General features: G+C 45.3%; 1 protein-coding gene and 1 long non-coding RNA gene across 2 annotated transcripts in view; both read left to right on the top strand.

Moving 5' to 3' along the window:
- LOC132664436 (uncharacterized) overlaps window positions 1–18,477 on the top strand; it is a 48,542-nt gene extending 30,065 nt beyond the window's left edge. The window contains exons 4-6 of the long non-coding RNA XR_009603668.2: window positions 9,063–9,161; window positions 18,142–18,261; window positions 18,375–18,477. This is a non-coding gene — a long non-coding RNA (uncharacterized LOC132664436). The remainder of the gene's footprint in view (window positions 1–9,062; window positions 9,162–18,141; window positions 18,262–18,374) is intronic.
- Window positions 18,478–23,650: 5,173 nt separating this feature from the next.
- EXT1 (exostosin glycosyltransferase 1) overlaps window positions 23,651–27,458 on the top strand; it is a 285,489-nt gene continuing 281,681 nt past the window's right edge. The window contains exon 1 of the mRNA XM_060611192.2: window positions 23,651–25,443. Coding sequence (XP_060467175.1) covers window positions 24,482–25,443 — 962 coding nt within the window. The 5' untranslated portion in view covers window positions 23,651–24,481. The remainder of the gene's footprint in view (window positions 25,444–27,458) is intronic.

Genomic DNA, 27,458 nt, shown 5'->3' with positions numbered 1-27,458 from the left:
ACTTCTTAAAGCAGATTGGAAATAAACAGGTCCTAGTCCATGCCTGCTATGGATTATTCATCATTCTAACAAATCTCTGTGTCTGTGCTCTAGGCAAACCAAGTCTAAACATGCCTCCTGTTCCCTCACTCTCCTCTCTCTATGCACCCCCACAAAGTATATGACACAGGATAATATTAGTCACTTGTATATATCAATAGATGTTCCTCAATCAGCCCACTTTTGCCTGACACTGCAGGGACCAGAAATGTACAAGACATGTATGGTCCATACCATCAAAGAGCTTACTTGTACAAAGGTAGCCAAGCATTCATGCCAGCATTGTGTTCTAAGGGCCAATGTAAGAGTGCTTGAATTTGTTGTAGAAGCAGAAAGCAGGAAACAAATACTCTGGTCTGTTAACACTGGAATTTAGCCCATAGATCTGAGCTGCCCAACTTACCATAGTGTCTCCAGTGCCTAACACAGTTTGCCCAATAAAGTTAGCACTCAAAAGATATGAATTGAATAGATAAATGTACAGTCCGAAGTGGGTAGGGATGGTCAGGGGAAGGTTCCAGAATGAGAGAGACTTGATTTAGGGTTTGAAGCATTGAAAGATATTAGATGATATAAGGCAAGAGGGAACTTATAGAAGAATATAAGGGAAGTTGCAGAAGTAGACTCTACACAGAGATAAAAGTAGGATTTGGATGTAGAGTTCATGCTGAGATGGATTCTTAAAAGGTTAATATCATTTCAGTTCGTGACTTATACATTGTCGAGTAGCAGAGTCTGCGTCTAACATTTGTTAATTTTGGCAGTGGCAACAAGAGGTTCAAAGACCCAGGAGAGATGCATGGTCTTTCTTTGGGGCTGACTTGCAAAAACTTTCCTAATTAAGTGCCAGTGTTTTTATGTGTCTCTGCAGTCTCCAGATATGTAGTGAAAATATTTAGTTAAGGCTACAAGATTTGTGTGGCTACCCACTGCTAAGCCTAAGAAGGTCTTGTTTCATGGTACAGTGAGCTGAGGTTGTTATCCTAGAACATAGACCGTTGAGAACTGTCCCAACAAGAGGCTCTTTTCCGAAATTTGCCAGAAACGGTCATAATGGATGACCAGGACCATGTTCAGGACCATGACTCTTCCTAGCCCTCCTTTATTCTTCTCCTTGGATGTGGTTGTCTAGATTTGAATGCCCAGATATTGTCTTTCTTCTTTGCTCACCTCCTAGTAATTTTCATGGAGTCAGGTGGAATCACAAAGATAAATTAAGTATGATGATTCCATTTAAGATCCATATGGCTTCTGTTACTCACTGAATTGGAGCTAACATTCTTACTCTTTATGCCAAAACTACTAGAGTTCTTTCCTGTCTCATTCGTGTCCTCTTAACCTACATCTCAGCTTCTGTGCTTGTATTTTTGCATCATGGAAAGTTAAACATCAGACTGTTTGTTGGAAAGCAGCTTGTTGCATAGGCTCTCTGCTGCCTAGACTTCATTTTCCACTATGGTAATGGGAATAATAATACCTAACTTGTCATCCTCATAGGGTTATGAAGAAGAATCTAGTAAGATCATGCACATGACAGCCTTTGCAAAATGTAAGACATGTAAGATGTAAGGATGTTTTCATTTTTGAGTCTTCTCTAAGCATATGGCAGTCTCAATTTACTAAGTATTTCTGTTCTATTATACAAATAGCTACAGAAATCCCAAGGCTTTCCTAAGCCTGAGTCAGGAAAATATTGTCAACCTCTTAAAATTTCTATAGCTTCATATCTTTTATGCCAGTCTCTTGTCCCCTGTGACCAACACTCTGGAGAACTCAATACATGTCTGCTGAATTAATGTATGAATGGTTCAGCATCTATCAGTCAGGATAGTCTAGGTCATGCTGCCGTAACATAAAAACCCTGAAATCTCAGGTAGCCCAACAAAACTCATGTAAAATCTGATGCAGATCGGTGAGGCAAGGGGAGGCATCCAGTGACTCAGAGGTCCAGTGTTCTGTATTTTGAGTCAAGACATGGTTTCCAAGGTTCCTGCAGGGAAGGAAGAGAAAGGTGGAGAAAGCTCAGAGCTTTTAACTACCCTTTCCTAGAGGTGACACATGTCATTTCCACTCATAGCCTGTTGGCCAGAACTAATAATCATACAGACCAACTGAACTGCAAAAGAGGCTACAGAATGTCAGGGAATGCTGAGTGCTGACTTCTCCGTGGTACAGTGCCCTCCATCTCAGTGAGGCATTGCCTGCTACACCCTCGATCCTGTTCCAGGCACAGGGAAACAGCAATATGTAAGACAGAGAGACTCCCGGATTTCGTGGAGGGTATGCTGAGGTGGGAGTGTGAAAGCATTTTGGCTGTGCTCGAGTGTTCTACTGTGTGCTAGTTATTCTTCCACTACACTTGTTTATTCTTCTACCTCAATTGTGCCACTTTCTAGAGTGTCCACGTTTTTAAAAGGCTAGGACTTGCTACCCTTCTGCTAGATCTGTGCTCCTCCCTGGGAAGTGGGACTTGCTTCTCTTACTTTATCTCATGTCTGCTTGTCAGAAGGTTCAGAAGCCCCTGTGGTTTCAGTGGGGAGGAGGGGAAAGGGAAGGAAGGCTGGGAGGCAGCGACTTCCAGCTGGACATGTTTGAGTTGGCACAGTCTCTGTAAGCAGCCTTGACTCCAGAGCTGCTGGAAAATGTGCTTATCACCCTAGGGGGTTGAGCAGGAAGGGGAAGGTCCCAGCTCATAGAGTCTGAATGAGAGCTAATGGTAAAGGGGTCTCGGCCTTCTGGTGGATAAGCAGGAGGAAGACGTGGGGGTCCGGCTTCAGGGGATGAGCAAGCTGTGATAGTGTCTTCTCTACCCTAGCCAGACAGAATGGAAGCTATTGTTAGTTTCCATTGGATGAATGGGAGAAGCATGCACTTATGTTTCCTTCTCTGCCAGTTTCTTGTGACAGTCCTTTCCTTCTGTCATTGGACTTCCCTTCAGCTTGAAGGAAATATTTTTTTTAATTTATTATTTGCCAAAACCCTGACATCAGTCTTTGAGCTGACTTCACCCAACATGACTTATTCCTCTAATGCAGACCAGTGTTTCTTGCTTCTCTGCACTGTACTTGATACTTACACCATATATCGTTAGCATCCATTTTCACACCTCTGTCTCCAGTTTTCCTCATACCTTACAGCCCAGAAAGCTGAAAACTTCATTCCCCAGTCTGTCCTTGCTGTTAGGTCCAGATGCAATTTAGGGTTTACCAATGAGTTGGACTCTCATGAGATTGGTCAGTGGAAAGGAGGAGGACCATTCATCTTCAGTGTTGGTGTTGGCTGATTCACAGTCTCATCAAATGGGAGCATTGGCGGTGACCAGGAAGGCCGGTCTAGGAACCACATTTGGGACTGTGGAGCACTGGTAATGGTGAAAGTGGTTTTCCTTTAGCTTCCTGAAATGGGGTGGTAACTGCAGGAGAAGCCTGGAAGCCTAGTGGTGGCCTCTGTTTTCAGTCCCTGCCATCCTTCCCACAATTTTGTAACCACTTATTTCCCTATTTTAAATCCTCTTCTGCTTGAAATACCTAGAGTAGTTTCTATTTCCTTCACTTATTTCCTAACCCATGCAGTGCTTTTATGCACTCACTTGGATATCCACTGACTACAGCCACTCACTAACAGGTGATCAGAACACATACTCTAAGCCTCATTCTCTTATCACTACTCCATGCCACCTCCGTCCTTATTTTTTACATTCCAAATCAAGTTTTCCTCCATCGCTCTGTCCCTGATTCCTGCATTCCAAGCAGATGTCCTTCCCATACCTCTTCTTGTTGGCTCATTCTGCCTAATATTGATACCTACATTTCCCCTCTAAACTTACCTCCACAGGAAGAGAAGAAAGAAGTTAGCTTTTATGGTCAAGAGAAGTGCTTTCTATACGTGTGCAACCACTGCTCATGTGCATTCTTAATATTTGTTGGGTGACACTGTGTTAACCTATAGAGTATAAGAACACGGCAAAGAAGGAAAACCTCTGTTCCTAAATTTAAGTTGATACTTCTCCCAATCTCATAAGTCAAGAAGACTATAGGGCAATTATAAGACTATAGGGATGTACATTCTGGTGGAAGAAAAACCACCAAAGAAGAAATGGTGGAGGAAAAAGAGTCAGGAGGAAACCAGTAGGAATTTACCCATACAACAAAGCCCTGGGTTTTCTTCCTTGCTGACAGATCACCCCTTTGCTTTATTTTTCATGTCTCTAAAGCTCTCTTGCTGTTGTTCCACAGCAGATATCAAAGTGGCCCCTTCCACCAATTCACACACCTGCAGCTAGGCTAGGGGAGCCAGACCTGGGGGTAAAGAGATCAGCTGTGCACACCACCAGCTTTCCTCAAAGGGAAACTTGGAAGTAATTCTCAAAGGTTAAAGGAAATTTGCCAATCTGGAAGCTGCTGGAAAAATCCAACATAACACTTAATTTCTTTCCCGTCTAAAGGGAGAGATTGAAACGATGGAGAAGCTATATAGCTCATTGGATGGAGAACACCAGGGAAATCAGAACTCAGTAGTGAACAACTGGATTTGCAACTGGAAAAGCTTCTCTAGGTGGTAAAGTTAGGTCTTCTCCTTAAATTCCACCTTCTGGTTTTCCCACCAGATCCGTGCGCAAGGGTTGGCCCTGGTTCTAGCTTTTCGGTTCATGAGAACTGGTGCCAGGATTGACAAAGAACCCAGCTTCGGTCTGAAAGGAGCAGGCAGGTGAACAAAGTGTGAGTGGGGGTGGAGTGGCGGAAGGAAAGCGAGGGGGGTGTTGTGTGGGAGGAGGGAGGGAAGAGAGAGGGAGGGTCTCAGGGAGCCCAGGGAGGAAGAAGGCAGACATAAAGAACATTTCTGCAATGGACAGATCTCGTCCAAGCCTCTTCAAGTCCTGACCTGATAAACTCTTCTATTTCTTAGATTTCTCATTTGTACTGACAAAGGTTTTTAGGACGGTTTGTAGTTTTTCCCGTGCCTACTTGGTTTCACAATTAGATGCCACCTCCTCCAGTCTCTGCGTGATCTCTGGACCAGCAGCAGCCCCTTGGAACTTGTTAGAAAGGCAGGGGGTCGGAACCCCACTTTGGCCGTGCTAAATCAGAACCTGCATTTTAACAAGATTGCCGTACGATTTGTTTGTACATTACAGACTGCGGCTGTGCCCTGCAACTCCAGAAACAAATGAGGAAAAGAGAGTGTCAATGAGTGAGTGAGTTTGCTCTGAGGAGGCTGGTGTAAAGGAGTATGAACTTTACACGTATGTAAAAGTGCCATACGCTCTATTTTGTGAGAGACTAACGGCGGTAGGCAGTAGATAGGCTGGCAGTCGGCCATCACAAACCAGGAAAACCTGGTGAGACCCTAAACCAGTGGGTCTGAAAAATGCAGTATGCATCAGAATCACGCGGAGAGCTTGTTAAAACAGACTGCTAGTTCCTGCCTCTTCCAGACTTTCTGATTCAATAGTTCCAGGGTGGCCCTGAGAATCTGAATGTCTAGTCAGTTCCTAGGTGATGCTGTTGGTGCTGATCCAGGGATGACACTTTGAGAACAACTGCCCTAAGCCATAAAGATATTCAGATAAAAGAACCTCCCTTCTACAGCTGATTTGGGATAATTATGGTCTCAAATCCCCTATTGAATTTGCCATTGGAGACCAGACCACTTTACAATGACTTCCAGAAAGAGGCCCTCGTGGGAAAGCCCTGATACATTTCGACCAGCTGTGTTGGGTTGAGAGCTAATTAGGAGGGAAGCTAGCTAGAATGGTCTTGCTTTCCCAGCCGTGTCATGCAGCAAACCAGGAGACAGTGGGTTGGTAAAGAAAATTACACAGATGAGACCCGGAAGCTGCCATTTCATTGGAAAAGGTTTTGCCTTTTCATTACAAGAGAAAGCTAACATTTCCCATCCTTCCTTCCACCAAAAGTAGGCAAGCATAAAGCCAAAGTCAGTTTCTTACAATTTAGTAACCTCAGTACCAACCAATTATATTCTGGGACATGAGAAACAGCTGTTGTAACATTAGAGCCTGAACAGTTCCATCTCAGCTATTTAAAGGGATAAAAGAGCCAATATTTTCATTCCCTTGTGATATTATCAAGACATGATAAACAACCAAGACTATAGTATTAATTACATTAATTTGGAGAGGAGAGAGACCACTTTAATTGCTCCAAGCTGGAGAATAATTTTTTATGGGCAGACAATCATTCCATAAATTCACATTAGAAAGGGTACTTTGTCTCTTTCTATCAGCAGCAAAACTTCTGGAGGCAAAAAACAGCTACAACCCCCATTTAAGATGGATTTCAATAGAAAAAAAATTCTCACTGTTGCCATGTATTATTTATTGAACTCTGACATGTTGAACTATCTGGTAGAAACAAACATAGGGAAGGCATTTGTCTTGAAATAATTCATAATCTGAAACAGGAAGTAGGATTAACACAGCTAGATTTAAATACCTTCTCGTACATAGAATGGACATAGATGTGCCACCCTGTCAGGGTTTACAAGACCAAATGAATGATGGGCATCAAAGTGCTTTGTAAGCTGTAACCCCTTATAAGAGCAGAAAAGGAAAGAGATCTCGTGTATTGTGTGCCTTATACATGAGGTACCGAGCCAGGTGCTTGACTTGTATAATCATATTTTCACACTCATAAGAAATCTTAGAAAAATAAAAACATAAAAAAGAGAATGTAATAAATAGGTAACGAAAATGCCAATTTTTGTCAGTGTGGAAATTATTCAGATAACTCGTATGGCTCAGGTTAATTAATGGGATACGTGCTAGGGGTATCCTCTCTCACCCCCAAATACACACTAACTATCTGTTGATCAATAAGTGGTCACATTCTGAAGTCACCCGAGCATGTGCTATAGTTTTGGTAATGAAAATGTACCAAAGTCAATCTATCTGCTGAAATTCCTCGGATTAAAACCCACATTTGGCTTCCGTAGTTGCAAGGGAAGGGGAGGATTTAAGATGGCTCCAGGAAGTAGCTCCTCAGAGGTGTTGAATGCAGCAGGCATTACTGTGGCTTTGGACTAGCCATTTGTAACTTCACGCCCAGGGGACTCTGTCCAGGTTTCTAGAAGTATTGTTCTAGAGACTCTCAATAAGCACTGCTAACAGCGTTGTCCTTTGCCAGGTTCCCCTGCCTGTGCTTCCAGAGGTGCCATGAACAGTCATAAGGAATAGGTCTTCCAGTCCTCTGAATGCTCTGGAAACTTACTTGAGGATAAGAGCAATTCAACACTCCTCTAGTAATACACAAAAGAAGGGCTTGGAAGCAATTGAGAGAACACGCTAAGATCGTGCGTTCCTCAGTTGCTGGACCGAGGGACATGCTGTAAAGGGGAGCGCTTACTGGAGTATAAAAAACTGAATATTGCGAAGTTCTGCACCATCCAATTCCTTTTTATGTAGAAATATTTTCATAACTTAAATGTCCAATAGGGGATTGCCTGAGCAAAATGTGGAGCAACTCTCTGAACACAAAAAATCATGCAGCGAAACTGTATATCAATATGAAATAATGTGTGAAATGCATCATAAGAGAGGCTTTCAGTTGCAAAGCAGCATTGTTCAATATTGTCTCACCTTTAGTCAAAAATGTATAAACGTGAATGGAAAGATGTTTGAAGTGCATGTATATATAATCACTTGATAATGGAATTACAGGTTATTTTTATCCTTTCTTTGCTTATCTACGTTTTCTGAATTTTCTACAAGAACATGACTGGTAAAAATAAAATTTTTCTGAACAAGTGTTATTTTTCTTAGCATCAGGATAATAATACATAACATTTATCGGAAGCTTACTACTGGACACAGTGCTTTACCCTTGTTAGGTCGTTTTCTCCTCACAATGGCATTATGAAGTCATTCTTTCGTGAGAAGTGTTCCCCAGCAAAGCAAATGAATCAACGTTAATTGTAGAATCACATTTCTTTCTACTATTCCTCAGTCATCTGGAAATTCGACTCTTCCTAACTTCCACCTATAGCCTCCATTTTGAAAACAGGCAATAAAATTAGGAAGAAGATTTGTGGAGGAGATTACTGGTATAGAAAAGGTGACGACTATGGATCTTGATACAGCTATATGCTTAGGCCTGTCACAGAGTCCGGGTTATCTTAGCAAAATAGCTTTTCCTAAGTGAAGGCAAAGGGAAAATACACAGATAATACTAAAATTGCTTTCAAAGAAACACCTCGGGGCGCCTGGGTGGCTCAGTTGGTTAAGCGGTTAAGCGTCTGACTCTTGTTTTTGGCTCAGGTCATAATCTCACAGTGTTGAGATCAAGCTCCACATGGGGCTCCACTGTGAACACACTTAAGATTCTCTCTCTCCCTCTCTGTCTTCCCCTTCCTCCCCTCTTAAAAAAATAAATAAGGAATACCTTTACTGTAGTTTCAGTATACAAATGGGATGGAATAGGGTATACTCAAAAAGCTAAACACCTTGTAGCCCTGAAAAACAACTAGACCCCAAACTAGTAGATCTCCCAAGAGACCTCAAGCATGTCCATACCCAAATGATCCCCCCAAAATACCACTTATTCTCATTTTTTGATGCCCCAGGGAAATGGCGGTATGAACCAAATTTCTTTTGGGTTTGTTGTTAACCCGCTTTTAAAACCTTAATTTCCGTAAACACATAAATAACTGCAGAAGACACTATCTGTGGCCTATCCATTATCCATTTTTCTTCTCTGCTAACACAATCAAAATTTTGTTTCGGTATTGAGCAGTAACATGCTAGGGAAAGCAGGCTCGGCTCTGCTGGACTATTCTCAGTCTAAGTCACTGTGCTGCTTAAGTTGTGTCAACTTGACTGGGCCATGGCGTGCCCAGATATTTGGCTCAACTGGGAGTGTCTGTAAATGAAATTAACATTTGAACCAGTTGGCTTAGTAGAACAGATTGGTCTTCCCACTGTGGGTGAGCCTCATCCAGTCGATTGGAGGCCTGACTAGAACAGGCAGAGTAAAAGAAAATTCTCTGTGACTGTCTTCTCTTGTCTTCAGAATCAAACTTGGTCTGTGACTAGAATGTACACCATCGTCTCTCCTGAGTCTCCAGCTTGCCGACTGCAGATCTTGGGACTTGCCAGCCTTGATAATCATGTAAGCCAATTCCTTATAACAGATCTCTTTGTAAGCAAAAATATAACATGTATATATAAATATAAATACACGTATATCTTCTATGGGTTCTTTTTCTCTGCAGAGCCCAGATGAATACGGACAACCATGGTTATTGTATTCTCTTTTGCTGGTGATTGGTAACCATGTAACTTGTTTCTGGTCAATGAGATGTAAGGGGAATGTTGGGGTGGGGTGGGATGTTCTGGGACAAGTTTCCTCTTTAATAAGAAAGAGAGTGACACAGCCAGAGCTGCTGTGGTTCCCCTTGCTTCCAGCTTTTGGTTGGGGTTATGTGAAGACAGAATGCCTGGAACTGGGGTAGACATATTGTATCATTGTTGCAGATCTCACTGACACGTTAAAAATGGCAAAATGCCAGGGGTGAGGGTACCTGGCTGGCTCAGTCAGTGGAACATGTGACTTTTGATCTTGGGGTTGTGAGTTTAAGCCCCGTGTGGAGTGTAGAGTTTACTTTAAAAACATTTTTCGGAAAAAAAGAAAAATAAATGGTAAAATGGGAAGCCAGAAAACCCCTGGATTCTTCTTGGCATTGCTGACCTTCTCCTCCGACCAATGCCAACTTCTAGACCACCTGTTAAGTGAGAAGCTAGCAATAAGGTAAGTTGTGTAAGCCCGTTTGAGTTTGAGTGTGCTGTTACTTGAATCAGAAACTAGCCAGAGAATGGAAAAGTGTAATTCTGTATCTACTACTATCGTATTTTGTCAATCTGTTTTTTAAAGTTTACTCTTTATGATCATTTCAGAATCAAAATTAGAAACTTTTAAAAATGTATCAGTTATTGTTTGTAAGACAGGGAAAGGAGTGTCTGCAGGAGGACGAGGAATGTATAGACATGTAGATCCCTCCCACCGGTGAAGTTGTGTTCACGTGGTTGACTAGACACACAGCTGTAGTTGGAGGTGGGGTGGGGGAAAGGGAGAAGACTCCCTCTCTTCTCTTGACCACGGGGCCATCAAGAGCCAAATCACTCTCAGACTTTAGAGTTATTGTAGGAAAAAATCATTCCAGCTTCTAAGGGGTAAAACTGGTTTTCTCTGGCAGTATAGTTTCATAGTAAATTTCCTCTTTTCTTGTCCAACAAGAGAAACCTTTATTTTAAAAGGTTTAAAGTGGGAAGCAGTTTATTGATGATACTGGCCACGAAGCCAGAGGAGACACGCACACACGCGCACACAGCCTTGGACCTTGGCAGCTCGCCTCCAAGCCCAGCCACCTCAGGAGACCTGGAGCAGGGCCAGGAAGATGGCTGGGATGCAGAACTTGGTGGCCAGGGGGCCACTCCATTACTGTGGGCACACTCATTCTGGGACAGTTAATGACCGCTCCTTAGAGCCAAATAAATTGAACACTTGGGTGAAGGATTTAGTCTTAAAAATAAGCCCTAGCTAGTAGCAAACCTAGTGAGAATGAGGCGAATGGGCTTACGGAAATATAGTAATTCTAAATGTGTGCCACCTCCTACTGATTCTAAAATGAGTGAAAATCAACTTACTGTAAAGAAAATCCCATTCCCTATCAGCCTGTGTCATTTCAAAGATGATTTATCAGGCTAATTAATTTTCAGGTGGTATTTGTTTCCAACCCTTTAAAAACTGTCTTTTCTCAGTATGTGGAATGTGAGACTCTTGATCGCGGGGCTGTGGGTTTGAGCCCCACTTTGGGTGTAGAGATTACTTAGAAATCTTTTAAAAAATTCTTTTCTCTTCTGAAACTCTTAGTAAATTTGCACTACATTAAATTAGGGATTCACTCGGGGCGCCTGGGTGGCTCAGTCGGTTAAGCGTCCGACTTCGGCTCAGGTCATGATCTCACGGTCCGTGGGTTCAAGCCCCGCGTCGGGCTCTGTGCTGACAGCTCAGAGCCTGGAGCCTGTTTCAGATTCTGTGTCTCCCTCTCTCTCTGACCCTCCCCCGTTCAGCTCTGTCTCTCTCTGTCTCAAAAATAAATAAACATTAAAAAAAAAAAAGATAAAAAAATTAGGGATTCACTCCATTCATTCATCCAACACAAATTTAAGGAGCACTTCACAGGGTGTCAGGGTGCCATGCTAGGTGTCCAGGAAATGGGTGAAAAGTAGATCATCCTCGTTCTTATGAAGTTAACAGCCTTCTGAGGCTTCTGATGTGTAAACCAGCAATTGAAATAAGGTGGGAGCAGCATTACTACAGAATCTTGGGCAAGGAATGAACAGAGTAACTTAGTTTCCTGATAGAAACATCCCAGACAACATAATGTTAATGATCTGATTTAAGGTCATACTTCTGCACACACACAAATGTCATACGCATATAATACATGTAATATTTTTATAGTGTTCTGGAAATTGATTTATGGTTTAGGCAGGAATGACAGAAGGCACTAACTTGGGGGTAACTTGCTTGCATCTTAAAGAGACTCCCTCCCTGGCAATCTCAAGCGCGTTACCCTGAGTGCCTCCCTGAGAAAGACTGGTGTTGAAAACAAGCCTGAAAGGCTAAGAGACTCTGAGACCAAGCCGTGGATGTGGTGGGAGTGGTAGAATGCACCAGAAGCTGTCAGAATGTGACAAGAGGGCATTTATTTTAAGGGTGTGGGGAGAAAAATAAATTAGACTGCAATTGGATTCTTCAGTCAGGGGCAGGAGTTGAGAGGTGCACTGTGCTTGTGTGAAGAATTTTTTTTAAAGAACACCCAAGTGGAGAACAAGGAGATATAATTTTTCTTGACGTGCCAGTATACAGCAAGAACATATATTTAGTAACATTTGCTTCCCTGCACCCTGAGCAGCTGTTCGGCACCAGCACACCCTCCACTTCCATCCAGGCAGGGAAGGGGGAGTGTGCCTCGCACGAAGTTTCTGGAGTTGCAGGAGCTGAGGCCCTGCTCCTGGAGCTGATTTCTCCTGCCTCTTCCTGGCAGCAGGCGGCCCAAACGGGGCCTGGTTTGGGAAGTGAGAGAAGTTACTCCAGGGCAAGACCGACTGGAGAGCCCAGTTTAACTTGGGTAGGAAGAGCAAGTCTCCTTGGATTTGGCCATCACTGTTTGGTCAGGCTCTTAAAGACCCTAGTGGAGTTAAAGGGTCCTCCTTGCACTGTATTTTTTTAAACGCAGGGAGCAGGAAAGAGAAACTCTAAAAATCATCCCTCTTTGCTCTGTGAGACTGTAACTCACTAGGCAAGGTTTTTGGCTTTTGGGGAATGTTTTACATCCCTTAACATAGGACTGTAGGAGGTGGAAAACAGGATGAATCCACTTCAGCTCAGGCTATCCTTATCCAAGGAGTGACACTGTGGACATCGGTTTTTCTAAGTTCACAGTCAACTTCTTGGCACTTTTTCATAGGGCCTAGGGGGTATAGGTGACAGTGAGACTGACCAAGGTGGAGAGGGGCCCTAGGTAAATAGGTAAGTATTCATTGGTTTGCCCATTTCCTCCCTCCCTCCCAGCCTCTCTCTTCCTCCCTCCCAGGGTAGCACACTGGTGCTACTCAAAGTGTGGTCCTCTACTGGCTGCATCACCATCTCTTGAGAGCTTGGTAGAAATACAAATTCTTGGGTCCCCACCATACTACTGTGGTAGGCAATGTCTAAGACGAGGCAGAAGTGATAGGATGTCACTTCCCAGAGGAGGTTACAAAAAGATTTGGCTATAGTCCTGAATGCGGTCTCTCATTCACTTTGAGAGAAGCCTGCTGTCAGGCTGTGAACAGCGTTTTGGGGAGGCCCATGTGGCAAAGAACTGATGTCTCAGGTCAACAGCCAGTGAAAACCTGAGGTCCACCAACAGCCATGTGAGTGAGCGTGGGATTGGAGCTTCCCTAGTCAAGCCTTGAAACGACAGCGGCCTCTGACCTCCTGATGGAAGCCTTGTGAAAGACTCAGTGCCAGAGAACCCAACTCACCTGTGCCTGGATTACTGACTCACAGAAAGTAGGAGATAATAAACATTTGCTGTTTTAAGCCTCTACTTGGGGTTAATTTGTTATGCAGCAACAGAACCTAACACAAGTACTGAATCAGAAATCTGTGTAAGGGGGGCCCTGGAATGTGTATTTTAACATGTTCTTCGGTTGATTTTCATGCCTAGTAGTTTGAGAAGCTCTGCTGTGACTAAGTTAACAGCTAGGGGGGAGGGGAGGGGCTTTGGCACCCAGGCCGGCTGGGTTCAAATCCTAGCTCAACTCCTTCTAGTTCTAAGAGCTATGTGAGTTACGTAACCCCTCTGTGCCTCCATTTCTTCTGTGAGGTATTGCTAACAATAGTACATATCTTTAGGTAATATAAAGAGGATTAGTTGAGTTAATATACTTAAAGCACTTAGCATATTGCCTGGCAACAATGAGTACAATAAATTTAGTGAAGATTCATTCATTCAACAAACATGTAAAGGGTCAGGCATAATTCCAGATGCTGGTTACAAAGATAATAAGACATGGTCCGCTTCTTCTGGGACTATTCTCCTATAAGGGGGATAGGCATATAGAAGAATACACACAATAATGGCTTAAAGATGCTGGGATTGACTTCTGGAGCCCAGAAATGTCAGTTCTATCGAGGATGAAAGCATTAAGGAGAGGCTTAATAAGTGGGGTGGTTGGAGGGTTGGAAAAGAATAGAGGATATGGGCTTGATTCTCCCCCAGTGCCTCGCCTCAGTTTTTCTGAGCTTCCTTTGTTATGTGGAAAACGAACAAACCTATCGTCACAAACAGGTTCCTTTGGCAGAAGCTGCTTGAATGCAGGACCTGGGTGTCTTATTCACAAAATGCCAGCCACTTGGTCCCGTTTCCTATGCCTAGATCAGGCAGCCTAGTTTATCTGACCTTCAGATGTTGGCATCTGCTCTTTTGTCCCTCTGAAGGCTTCTCTTCCCACTCCCTCCCTCTGCTCCCCTCAGTCCTTGCAAGTCCTTCCTGTATGGGCTTAAATGCCTCCTCAAGGAAGTCTTCCTGAGTACTCTGTTTAAGTAACGCCTCCATGTCAGGGCACTGTTTGTTTCCTGAGTAGCACAAGAGTTTGGCATTAACTTAATTAGTTTATTTTCCTGCTCACCATCCTCTCCCTGAGTAAACTTTACTCTAAAGGCTAGCATGTGGTCCATTTACCTCACATGGTGCATGCCCAGTGCCCAGTGCCCTCCCTGGGACATAGTAGGCATTCAATAAATATTTATTGAGTGGGTAAATGAATGAATGAACATGTCCTTTCCCAGCCACTGGAACACTTCAGCATGATTTGCTGAAATGTCAATCTTAATCATGAAGGACATTAATTCAAATTCTGGGAGACAAAACTGCTGAAAAAACAGAATGTGAAACCGAGTCACTTTTACTCTAAGGGGCTGCTGGGGAAGTGGTAAGGGATGGGGTGGGGAGGCCCTTATGCCATTTAACATTTACTAAGTCCCTCCTCCTAGGTGCTGGGCACTGATTAAGTGTTTTATATACATTATTTCATGTACATCTGAAGTAGTTATTATCATTGTGTATGTGTGTTGGGGGGATGATGGGGAAACTGAGGCTTACACCCCTTAATGAACTTGCCTAACGTCACAGCCAGTCTGGGGTAGAACTGTAACTGGATCCAGGTGGTCAGGCTCCAAAGCTCTTTTGTTCGACAACTCTACTCCCCTGCCTCCAACGGAATGCAGCTCATTAAGTAAATATCCTGCACAAATAGAAGTGTATACAGTTGGACGGCTATAAGACTGACACTGTAACACCCGACCAGACAGGGAAATATCAGAAAGGTTCTCCAGGTCACAGCCAGGAGGCAGTATCCACGATTACCGGAACTGGGCTGTGGGCCAAGCGGGAGCTCATTCTCAGGGGCCCCTTCCCCCCATCCAGGGCTCCTTCATGTGGTCAGGACTACAGTAGAGTCTCACGCCCTCCAGGTGATGTAAGTGGTCTCCCCCTAAAGCAGATCTGGTGGGCTCTTAAACTCGAAAGGATTAGCATTCTCCTTGTCAAAGCAGCATGGAATTTATAGCAATCGGCAGTTCCTGTTGCAAAGAGTTCCAACATCAGACAAGCCAAGGGGCGGGGGGGTAACAGGTCAGATGTGAGCTTAGATGGAGAGGTGGTCAGGGGTGGGGTCAGGACAAGAACTAGTGGGGAGGAGACATTTTACAAAGTAGTGAGGCCTGTCTGCATTGCGCCTGGAGAAGTCTTTGACTGGGGTTTCCCATTAGCAACAAGTCCCCACAGGCCTAAAAGAACAAGAAAGGAACCAGGCTTCTCCAGGCTTAAATAAGACTAAAGTCTGCATTTTTTTCCCCGCATGGTAAGGAATTATTGGGCCAGCAGCTAAGGTAGGCTAACTCAGGCTAAAATCCCCAGTAGGAGAGAACAATTAGAGAAATCATGAATTATGGTTCTGTGGGCAATTCCCTTCTCAAGGCTTACTTAAAGCCAGAAAGTATATTTTTAGTCTACTTTTGTGACACTTAAATATTCAGATTTTGAGAGAGACAAAGCTTATACTGAAATTTACATATAAATGTACCAAAATATGTTTAAATACTAGCCTTCTTCATAACTTTCTCTTATAGTTCCCGAGCTATTTGCACTTCCACAATGTGATCAGTCTCTGGGAAATGAAGACTACAGAAGTGTAAGGAGACAGAAATTGAGCTAGAATTACTGGGAGGTTGATGTCCTAGGGTGGACCTAAAGTTAGGCACAGTTTATAATTAGAGGAATGGTTTTGTTTGTTTAGATTGTAAGTTCTCAGAATGAGTCTCCAGACATGCAGAATTTTGTAGACGTATGTGTGCGTTTTTACTTCTTTAGAAAGGCCAGTCTCTGTGAAATTGACCTGAAGACTTCCCCTTAAGACTTCAAGAATCTAGGGTTCATAGGAATAGAAGAAATTTGATCAGACAAGCTTGGAGCATCCAAGGGAGCATTCAATGTTTTTTTGTTTGTTTGTTTGTTTGAGAGAGAGAGAGAGAGAGAGAGAGAGAGAGAGAACGAACACAAGTGCAATTAGGGAAAGGACAGAGAATGAGGGGGAGAGAGAATCTCAAGCAGGCTCTGCACTGTCAGTGCAGAGCCTAACACAGGGCTTGAACCCACAGACTGTCAGATCTAGGCCCGAGCTGAAATCAAGAGTCAGATGCTCAACAAACTAAGCCACCTAGGCGCCCTCTACAACACACCATTCAAATAACTACCTCTAGAGTCCATCTTATATACTGTGCTAATAACAAGTTACCCCATGGGGTGCCTGGGTGACTGACGTTTGCAGAGCCTGCTTGGGATTCTCTCTCTCTCCCTCTCCCTCTGCCCCTTCCCCACTTGCATACTCTCGCTCTCTCTCTGAAAATAAAATATACTATACATGGTTCACTAACTTTAATTTTTGACAATCATGAAGTGCACTTAAATCATTGAAATAGGACTAGACATGATATAACTTCCCTCCAGCAAGTTGGCAGTTATGATCCTACGGGGTCTCACAGTTACCATTGTGAGCATCAGTAATTATTGTTCCATAGTAACCTAGAAGGGTCAGGTGATTAAAAAAATTCTGCTGACAGAAGATAAGACAAACTTGGTTCTATTGGGTATCAGAAGTTATAAAAAGAAAAAAAGGGCGGGTCAAGGGAGCATTGACAGACTACTGCATAATAAAATGTGTTACAGTCTAATGGGAAACATTGGCTCGAATAGTGGGTGACTTCCTGATTTCATCACCTTCCATAGTTGATGTTTCCATCTCTTATTTTCTCTCTCTCACCCATCTATTAAACAGATCTACACCCGTTAATAGGGACCCACACAAATTTAGCCACTTCTTCCTCTAGTAAATTACACCATAGAGCCAGATTTATTGTGATCATTTCTTCCCATGTCTTGTTTTACGCCTGAGGTTTGAGTCTGTAGAAGGCCATGCATTGCTAAAGGGATGAAAGTCTTTGGAGAAAACAGAAGTTACCAAGACAAGCTAGCAGGGCAGAATGTTTGTGTCTTCCACCAGGGGTCAGTAAAACTTTTATAAGACTCCTAGGATGGCATCCAGACTTCCATAAGGGCAACATCTTGGTCACTCTTTGTCCCTCAGAAAGCATTCACCAACAAGACGATGTCCTGTCACTGGGAATAGCAGTTCCAAGTTGTTAAACACATACAACAGGCACAGTTAGATATAAATATATATGGCTTGGACTGTATCAACCCTATGTGAACATCATAGAGAGAACATCAGCATATCAAGCACTGGAGTTTTATTCTCATAAAAAGAATTCTCAATTTAAACATGCAGTTTTGATATATACTAAGGCAAGCTATCTTGCCTAATTAGGAATCACAGGCTGAATGTCCAGCGACTAGACCTTATGGCTCAACTCTGATTGTCATCATTTCTGGGTCATGAACACAAGGCTTGAAGTTCTCCTTCCCTTCCTGGTTTGCTATCCTGGTTTGCAATAGTTGTTATGCTAAGGAATAAAGACTTTCAAAAATATGTACTAGATACACCAACTTGCCTTCCTGCTTCCACTTTTGCCATACTGTCAGCTAGAGGGAGCTGTGAAAAACGGAAGTCGCATCCTATTACTCCCCTGCTTAAAGTCTCCAAGGCCTACCCACCCCACAGAAAATAAAATGCCAACACTTCACCCACCTGCGGTGCCAGGGCATGCTCAATTTTCTGCAACTTCTCTGATGTTATCTCGTGACCCTCTTCCCTGCACTCAGCACACTCCCAAAACAGTAGCCTTTCTGCTCATGCTCTCAGTGGTTCTCAAAGTGTGGTCCCTGGATCTGCAGCATCAGCATCACCTGGGAAGCTGTTGGAAAGGCACATTCTTGGGTCATACCCCCAGATCTACTGGATCAGAAAACCCTGGGGGCAGGCCCCATCCATCTATGTTTTCACCAACCCATCTGGTGATTCTGGTGACCGCTGAAGTTTGAAAACCACCTCTAATTTTTCAAATGCACTTCTGCCTCCAGACCTTTGTACCAGCCAGACACTTTCCCTGGTACACTCTTCCCAGGGCTCTTTCCTCATCAACGAGATGTCAGCTGAAATGTTAGCTCCTCAGAGAGACTTTCACCAGCCACCTACTTAAAGTGAGTTTCCCTGCTCTACTTCATCCTACTCTATGCTGTAATCCTTTAATTAGAACTATTTGAAATTATCTGGCCTATTTATTTATTTGCTCTCTTACTATCTCCCCCCTCAGAATGAGAGGAGACACCTTATCTACTTTTTATACCCTGGATCCCAAGTATCTAGAAGCATGCCTTGTATGTACATAAGTTCATAATAAAAGTTTCTTAAATTAACGTCTGTGAGATTTTTTCAATCAGGCTGACTTATAGAAAGGAGATAAATTAGACTCTCTACAGGGAGCTGCAGTATTGTGGCAGAGCCCAGGGATGGAGTCAGACGATGAATGTCAAATTCTAAATTCTCCACTTGAAAATCACCTGACCTTGGGTAAGTCATCTAACTAGTTTAGGTGATTTTGCCTCCTACAGGCATTTAGCCATGTCGAGAGGTGTTTTTGGTGTCAACCAGAGATCCAGGTGGGGCTGGGACTGCTATTGGCACCTGTTTGGTAGAGGATAGGATGTGGCTAAACATCCTGCAGTGCACAGGCCAGCCCCCTGCAACAGAGAATTCTGCCTGTGACTGGCAACATGCCTTATACAGAACAGATGCTCAAAAAATATTTGTTCAGTGAAGGAAGGAAGGGAGGGAGGAAAAGAGGAAGGGAGGAAGAAAGGAAGGAAGGAAGGAAGGAAGGAAGGAAGGAAGGAAGGAAGGAAGGAAGGGAGGGAGGGAGGGAGAGAGGGAGGGAGGGCCAGGAGTCCCTTCCCAAGATTGAGTTTTTGTTTTCTCATTTGTGACAGAGAATAAGGATAGTACTCGTGCCCTGGAAACCTTGTGAGATTACAGAGACCACGTATATAAAGCAGCTGGTTCAGGATTTAACACACCCGGGGGAGAATTGCCCTTGTTTGGCCTTTGGTCAGTTTTCCTGCTTGGCTGCCCTGACTTAGAGGCCTGATGGGGCCTCTCGCTTCCGCTTCAGTTTTCCTTCCCTTTTCAGCCGGGTTGCCACTTCCTTCCTCCCCAGTCCATCCCTTCTCCATCCCCTTGGTCTAAACAGGGCATGTTTGTTTCAGGTGGAAAGGTATCACCAAGTCCTACTCTGTGCTTTCCAGGTGGAACCCTCAAGGCCTGATATTCAGAAACAATATGCTCCAGGTTTCCCTGAGTTTCCTGGCTCCTGGTTCCTGGTTGGGAATCTTTCCACTCCTTCACAATGTCCCAACTCTTTTCAGCCATTTTGGTCTTTTCTGTCTTCTGCAGCCAGTCAGTCAGCATGTACCCAGGAGGGGCTCCAGCCTTCCAGGTATACTTACTGTCAGAGACCCCATCACACATCACCAAAACGTGATATGTTTTGGTGCCCACATCAAATTAAAAAAAAAAAAAGTATATAACTATATGAAGATTGGATTGCCTTACCCCCTCAACCTTACAGTTACATTTTACAGAATATAAATATTTGTTAAATTCAGTATTATAGTTTGTTTTCCCATTTTGGAGTCAATTATTTTCTCTTATGGCAAATATAATTATAGACCCTTGAAAAGCATTTATGCCTTTGGTGCTTTATACATTTAAAAAATCTTCTTTTTGTCCATTGGTGAGTTTTCCTTCTTCCCTTTTCCTGTTTGCTTACAACAGTCAATGACCATTCCAGAGTCTATAAAGCATCTGGAAATTGTTGTATTTGGTAGGTGATATTTCATGTATTTAATGCTGTCATCATGGAAACATGATCTCATGCACTTGTGTCCATATCTGTCCAAGAGTGTGATGACCAGACCTTGCATTTGCTATGTGCATTGTGGGCTGCAGAGAGCTTTCTCATACATTATCCATTTGTTCTCATTTGATTCTCACAGTGGTCCACTGAGCTGAGCATGATATATATATACAAACATACAGTTACTCCTGATTTTACCAATGAGAATCCAAAGCTTAGAGAAGTGAAGGGACTCATTCAAGGTTATAGAGTAAGTGACAGAACCAAGATGAGAATCCCCATCTTCTGGGTTTCATGTGTGCCATGCTGTTTTCACCTGTGGGAAAGAATTATTCCTGGAAGAGGAAATTAAGCAAGACTTGAACAGTGGGATAGCTGTAGGGATGTGTGTGTGTGTGTGTGTGTGTGTGTGTGTGTGTGTGTGTGTGTTTTGTAATAGAACTCTAGCCTTTAACATTCTCTGTTTGCTCTATAGACAATGGGTTCAAATTTGTTACTTCAACAAATACTTAGTGATGAGCATTGTTGTAGGTCCTGGGGATATGAAAGAGAAAAGACCACATCCTTGCCTCATGGAGCTCATATTCTAGATACAACGGATAAATGATAAATTAACAATCAACATATAGTATGGTAGATGTTGATTACCATTAAGGAAAAAAAAATAAAGTGGGGTGACAGGGTCAGAAAATGAGGGAGGGATTGCTGTTTTACTTAGGGAGGTCAGAGGTGGCCTCAAACAGTAAAGTGGCATTTGAAAAGAGACTGAAAAGAAGTGACTGGCAGAGGTGAAGATGTGCAAAGGCCTTGAGGCAGGACCATGTTGGGTACATATGAGAAACAGCAAGGAAACCAATCTGGCTGGAGAAGAAAGGGAAGATTGGGATGGGGGGAGTGTTACTGGCAGGAAAATGAGGTGAGAGGCATCTGGGGAGGAGATGAAAGAGAAGATCCTGAAGGAGCTTACAGGTCATTGTGAGGGCTTAGGCTCTTATTCAGAGACAGAGATGCCTTAAGGGCTTTGACCAGAGAGGCGTTACACCATCTGACATACAATGCTGGAGGATTTATGATGCACGGATTTGCCCTCTCTTAAGATACTCCTGGTTAGTAATATTTCTGTTGTGAACAAGAGACTTAGTCCTGCCGGGGTGGGCTTTCCTTTCAAGCATGTTCAAGTGGTGAGGTTGAATTTTAGTAATTCATTCATCATTCACATCGGTGATTGAGCTGCACCTACGTGCCAGGAACTACCCCGAGCCTTTAGGGATTCAGGAGTAAGACAGACAGGGCGCCTGCTCTCAGGCAGCTTCTCTTACAGTGAAGAAACACAGACACTAAACAAATGAACAAATAAAAGATTTCAGCTAATGAAAGGGGCTAGGGAGAAAATAAAACAGGGAGATCTAATGATGATGCCATTTTCAGGGGCTACTTTAGAGTTCAGTTGGATTTTGAAATGTGGAACTTAGGCAAAAAATGTTACATGTGTGGAACAATTTACGGTTTACAAATTCAAAGAGGCTGGCAAAAAAAAAAAAATGTTAATTATTCTGACTTTTTAAATGAGAAACTGAGGTTCAGTGAGATTAGGCCACATGCCCAAGGCACTGGTAAATGGCAGATGTGGGATCTGAATCCAAGTTTTCTTCAGTTTTCAGTACCCGAACATTTCTCACAACATACGCCACTGTGAAACAGACAGTGGGGCTGGGTAACCCTGGAACATGGGATGAGGGGATCAGCAATGGTTAGGCAAGACTAGAAACGTGTGCCAAAGCAGGAAGAGAATGCGAAAGAATAAGAATGGTAGCTGGCTCCTCCTAAGGTCACATAGGACGACTGGTAGGATATAGAGGAGCTAAAATCCCCACATGCCAACTTCTCATAGGGCCCAGATAATCTGCATCCTGATCTCAACAGGATCCCTGCCTTGGGTGGCTGCTCTCAGGCTCCCAACCCTAGGCTGGAGAGAACCGAGGGTCACATGTGGTTTCAATCACTGCATTTATCTGCATCGTTGTCATCATATTTGGAAGATGACTGGACCCTCATTTCTGTCCCAGGCCTCTCCGAATTGTGCAGGGGGTACAGATCAAATCTGGAAAAGCTAGCTCATCAGAAATAGGGAGAGGCTTTGGGAATGTACAGTAATGTCCCACCCATGCCCCCTTCCCCCCTTTATTAAAACAAATCTAAAACAACAAATGTCTAAAATTTTCCACTGGATCATTTCACCCTGCCTTGTTATAACCATGCCCTTCGTCCACGCCCTGCTGGAGTTTTTTTGCAGCCTGAGGGAAGCTGGGAAGTGTCTGTCCCTAGCTCTCAGTCACTCCCATAATAAACAATCACTAAACAGCTTGCTGCCCTAGGCAACTGTTTGTCCTGCTTGGCCAGACCCTGCAGACTTCAGCTAGGGAAGAAGGTGGGTGGGAGATGTTCTCTGTAAAGCAGAAATCGCGCTCTGAGGCCCGGAAGCGTGGCTTTGACCAGAAACCTTGTTTGGGACCTAGCACATCTTTGTGGGCCTGGAGGACACCTTCCAGAGGCTGTAGGTCTTTATCTGAGCTAATGAAGTTCCCTGGGGGCAGCTGGAGCTTGGGGCTGCAGTGTGGGAGGGCAGTCCAAAGAAGGACCAACCGTCTTGCACTAACTGGAAATAAGGTCATTTCCTGCCTCAAGTTCCCCTTGTACAGCTGGGACAGTTGGCAGTTCTACTAGTCATCCATTCCTAAGAGACATCTCCTTAGAAACCACCACCCCACCGCTACAAAAAGAGGAGAACATCACGTTAGGGACTGGAACCAGCTTAAATTTACCAGTTCCTCTTTAACCATTAGAAAATCTTTTTTTCACTGTGATTGGATCTCTTGGAAGCTTTCTACAGAACAGACTAGGGGCTTCAGGAAGCAAGGAAAGGATGTGCATGTAATGAGAATTTAGAATAGATGTCCTTTCTCAGCACAGAAACAGACATGAATTGCAACGACTCCTCTTGATTATAAGATTTCCTCTTTATTTTTTTCGGGGGCGGGGGATTGGGGTGTGTCTCTGGGGACAGAAAAAGCAAAGATGGGCTATGTAGGGAATAAGGGAGCTGTTTAAACGCTTGGTAAGAAATTAAAATACTGGTCCTCAGAGGGTCGAAGGTGGGCGGGGAGAGACTTCCTTCTGGTCAGCGGTCGCGTTCTTTGAAGTCTTTCTTTCCTCCCCCATCCCTCGGGCTCGCCTCACCGCTCCATTTTCGAGCATCCTTCCCCAGGAACCCGCACACTCCCTGCCGCCTGCCCGGGGAGGCGTTCCCGGCAGGCAGCCGAGAAGACGGGATTCACGGGGGCGCCCGGGGAGAGCCGGCCGGTCCCTGCCTCGCCGGCGGCCGCGCGCCCTCGGGCGCCTCTGGGCGGCGCTGGCTCCCGGCGTGGCGGCTGCAGGCGGTGCGGCCCAGGCCCACGTACCGGCCCGGGCGCCCTCTGGGCCGCGGGGCTCGCACCGGGCCGCCCCGCGCTCCGCCCGCCGACCGCGGCCGAGGCGCCCCAGGCTCCCCGCGCCCCCGCGCCCCCGCGCCGCGCCGGCGCCTCTGCCGGCGGCCGGGGGTTATGAATGGGCGCAGCGGAAGCACCGCCCCCCCCGGACGTGACGCTCGGCCAATGGAAGCGCGGGCTGCGTGGATGGATGAGGTCAGCGCTGTCGTGTCGGGAATGGAATGTGTAAGTGTAACATTCAGAACCGGGTAACATTCGGCGACCGAACGCGGCGGTCGGCGGCGATCGCGCGGGGGCCTGCGAAGCGCCGCTCGGGGCCGGCACTGCCCGCGGGGAGGACGCGCCGCCGCCGTCACCCAGCGCCGCCGCCGCCGCCTCCAGCCGGGCCGCCGCGCGTCCCGGGGGCCGGCCCCGCGAGCGCAGGAGTAAACACCGCCGGAGTCTTGGAGCCGCTGCAGAAGGGAATAAAGAGAGATGCAGGGATTTGTGAGGTTACGGCGCCCCAGCTGCAAGATGCACTAGCCGGCTGAACCCGGGGATCGGCTGACTTGTTGGAACCGGAGTGCTCTGCACGGGAGTGTGGATGAGTTGAAGTTGCTTTCCCGGGGCTCGTTTTCCACGCTGCCGAGAGGAATCCGAGAGGCAAGGAAATCACTTCGTCTTGCCATTGATTGGGCATCGGGAGCTTTTTTTTCCCCCCTCTCTTTCTTTTCCTCCGTCTTGTTGCATGCAAGAAAATTACAGTCCGCTGCTCGCCCGCCCGGGGTGAGAAATATTCAGCCCCGCTTTCTCCCGTCCATTGTGCAACCCAAAGATGAAAGACCGAAGGGGAGAAAGTTAAAGAAATCGCCCACATGCGCTGGATCAGTCCACGGCTTGGGGAAAGGCATCCAGAGAAGGTGGGAGCGGAGAGTTTGAAGTCTTTACAGGCGGGAAGATGGCGGACTGGAGCTGAAAGTGTTGATTGGGAAACTTGGGTGATTCTTGTGTTTATTTACAATCCTCTTGACCCAGGCAGGACACATGCAGGCCAAAAAACGCTATTTCATCCTGCTCTCAGCTGGCTCTTGTCTCGCCCTTTTGTTTTATTTCGGAGGCTTGCAGTTTAGGGCATCAAGGAGCCACAGCCGGAGAGAAGAGCACAGCGGTCGGAATGGCTTGCACCACCCGAGTCCGGATCATTTCTGGCCCCGCTTCCCGGACGCTCTGCGCCCCTTCGTTCCTTGGGATCAATTGGAAAACGAGGATTCCAGCGTGCACATATCCCCCCGGCAGAAGCGAGACGCCAACTCGAGCATCTACAAAGGCAAGAAGTGCCGCATGGAGTCCTGCTTCGATTTCACCCTTTGCAAGAAAAACGGCTTCAAAGTCTACGTGTACCCGCAGCAAAAAGGGGAGAAAATCGCCGAAAGTTACCAAAACATTCTAGCGGCCATCGAGGGCTCCAGGTTCTACACCTCGGACCCCAGCCAGGCGTGCCTCTTTGTCCTGAGTCTGGATACTTTAGACAGAGACCAGCTGTCACCTCAGTATGTGCACAATTTGAGATCCAAAGTGCAGAGTCTCCACTTGTGGAACAATGGTAGGAATCATTTAATTTTTAATTTATATTCCGGCACTTGGCCTGACTACACCGAGGACGTGGGGTTTGACATCGGCCAGGCGATGCTGGCCAAAGCCAGCATCAGTACTGAAAACTTCCGACCCAACTTTGATGTTTCCATCCCCCTCTTTTCTAAGGATCATCCCAGGACAGGAGGGGAGAGGGGGTTTTTGAAGTTTAACACCATCCCTCCTCTCAGGAAGTATATGCTGGTATTCAAGGGGAAGAGGTACCTGACAGGGATAGGGTCAGACACCAGGAATGCCTTATATCACGTCCATAACGGGGAGGACGTGGTGCTCCTCACCACCTGCAAGCATGGCAAAGACTGGCAAAAGCACAAGGATTCTCGCTGTGACAGAGACAACACGGAGTATGAGAAGTAAGTGGCTCGGCTGGCGGGCCTCTGCCGGTCACCCTGGGCCCTGCCCACCTGGGCCAGGTGTGAGGTTGGGGGATGGGGCGCGGCCGAGGGGCCCTCTCTCAGCCTGGGACTGAGCAGCCTGGTTCTGGCGTGTGGATAGGAGCTGGGGACCCAGAGTTGGATCTCCTCGGGCCAACGGAAAAGCCCGAGCACTTTCGTGGGCCAAGTAGGCGCCCGTGTCTCCCTCTTGCTTGGAAACCCTTCAGGGCCATGTGTCTCCTGTGAAAGGTGTGGGTTTGCTCCAAGTTTGGAGACCGCTTCTTTAGTGGGTGCGGGAGGGTGTTTGTGAGGAGGTCTAGGGACCCCGAAGAGGCTGTAAATCCACCTACAGTCTGGAGACCTTCCATCCCAAGATTGATGCTTTATTTGTTTTTCTCACAAGCTGGGGGGGGGGGGGGGGGGTCTGTTTTCCCCGGGGATTTCCCAGCCTCCAGTTGTCAAATTTCTGTAAGCCTTAAATTTGTGTTAGCGCTGCAAGTGTTTTAATTTTAGCTACTAAACTTTCAGTGCCTGTCTGTCCCCTACCCTCCAGGGCATTGGCCTCTGTGAAGGGATACCTCAAGCTGATCTAGGCCTGTGATCTTTCTTTCATTCATTCATTCACTCATTCACTCATTCATTCATTCATGTGCATGTTTGTATCCTGTCTCCTTCCTAGGGAGAAGCTGTTTTTAAAATCTGGGCCTCAGCCCCACTGCTGTAAACTCCAGTTGCTAATTTAGATTTTCCTTTCCCTTTTGTCTTTATTATTTGCATGTAAATCGGAGACTTACTCTTTGAATGGGCATGAGATGCCTCCTTACCCTCAGTAGTGAGGCAAGTTTTGTCTAGTTGCTAAGTAACTGAGTTGGATACTTTGTAGCCCTTCTTTCTCTTCCTTTTCCTTCCAGGAACAGTATCAAAGCTAGTTTCCACAAATCTGCTTTAACCTGAGCTTTGGCGGGCCAGTTCCCAAGTCGGTGGGGTCGGAGCCCCAGACTCTCACTTGCATCTGGCTGTGAAAGAGTTAGTGAGCTCCTACAGTGCATTTCCACGTTACGCCAGTTAAAAACCCGAGCAGCCTTGTGCTACCCAGGGAAGGAAGGGGAACCTCTCAGCCGAGTACAAGAGGAACTGGCAGAGGTTGGCAGATTTTGCAACTGATTCATGAAATGCAGAATAGGGGAAACGCTTCGCAGACCTGATTGGCACAGGAAGGGCTATGGTGGGAAGCAGCCCTGAAGATGAAAGGTTTGATTGTTGTCTGTGGATTTCCTCAGACACTCAGGCCTCCGTAGGAGTGATTGGAAGGGAAATTAAAGTCCTCCTATCCTCGATCATAGACAGTGAAAAAGAGAGTATCAAACACTCGAATTCCCCAACCCCCAACACCTCTTGCTTTCCAAGCATAAGAGAAAGCCCGAGGCTAGGGTCAATTATGAAATCTGTATTTCCCCCTTCTTCAGGGGCAGTTGTGTGTGGATGTTGGATGCAATTGCAATGGATTAAAATTTTCTCACGAGGGAAACAAACTATGGTTAGTAATAAACTGCTTTGTTTCCACACATTTACATTGACCTGTTCCTTTGGGTGCTTGTAAGAAAAAAATGCTTGTAGCCTTTCAGGAATTTCTTTGTCTGGCTTATGGTGGAGTAACTTGCAATGAAGTCTAACCCTTCAGTGTCTTCTAAAGCATTCTCACTGAATTTTATGCAGGGGTCTCGGTGGTCCTCATTCTTCCAGAGCGGCTGGAGCTGAGTTCTCAGTTTAGGAAATCTGAATTGCACATTGCTTTGGGAAACACCCTCAATCCAATAGAACAATCATCTTCTTTACCTTCTTATTCCTCCAAATAAGTATTAAATCTCTACATTCTCCACTGAAGCTTTTTCTAGAGCTTGGCAATGAAGGAAGGAAGGGTTGGTTTCCTAGAACCTCTAATTTTTGCCAATTAAATGTAACTAATTTTTGACCTCTTTGGGATCGGGCCAGGA

This window comes from Panthera onca, chromosome F2 (genome assembly GCF_046562875.1).
Source record: "Panthera onca isolate mPanOnc1 chromosome F2, mPanOnc1 haplotype 2, whole genome shotgun sequence".
NCBI lineage: Eukaryota > Metazoa > Chordata > Mammalia > Carnivora > Felidae > Panthera > Panthera onca.
The sequence above is the reverse complement of the archived record's forward strand: the minus strand, read 5'-3'. Positions and strand labels throughout refer to the sequence as shown.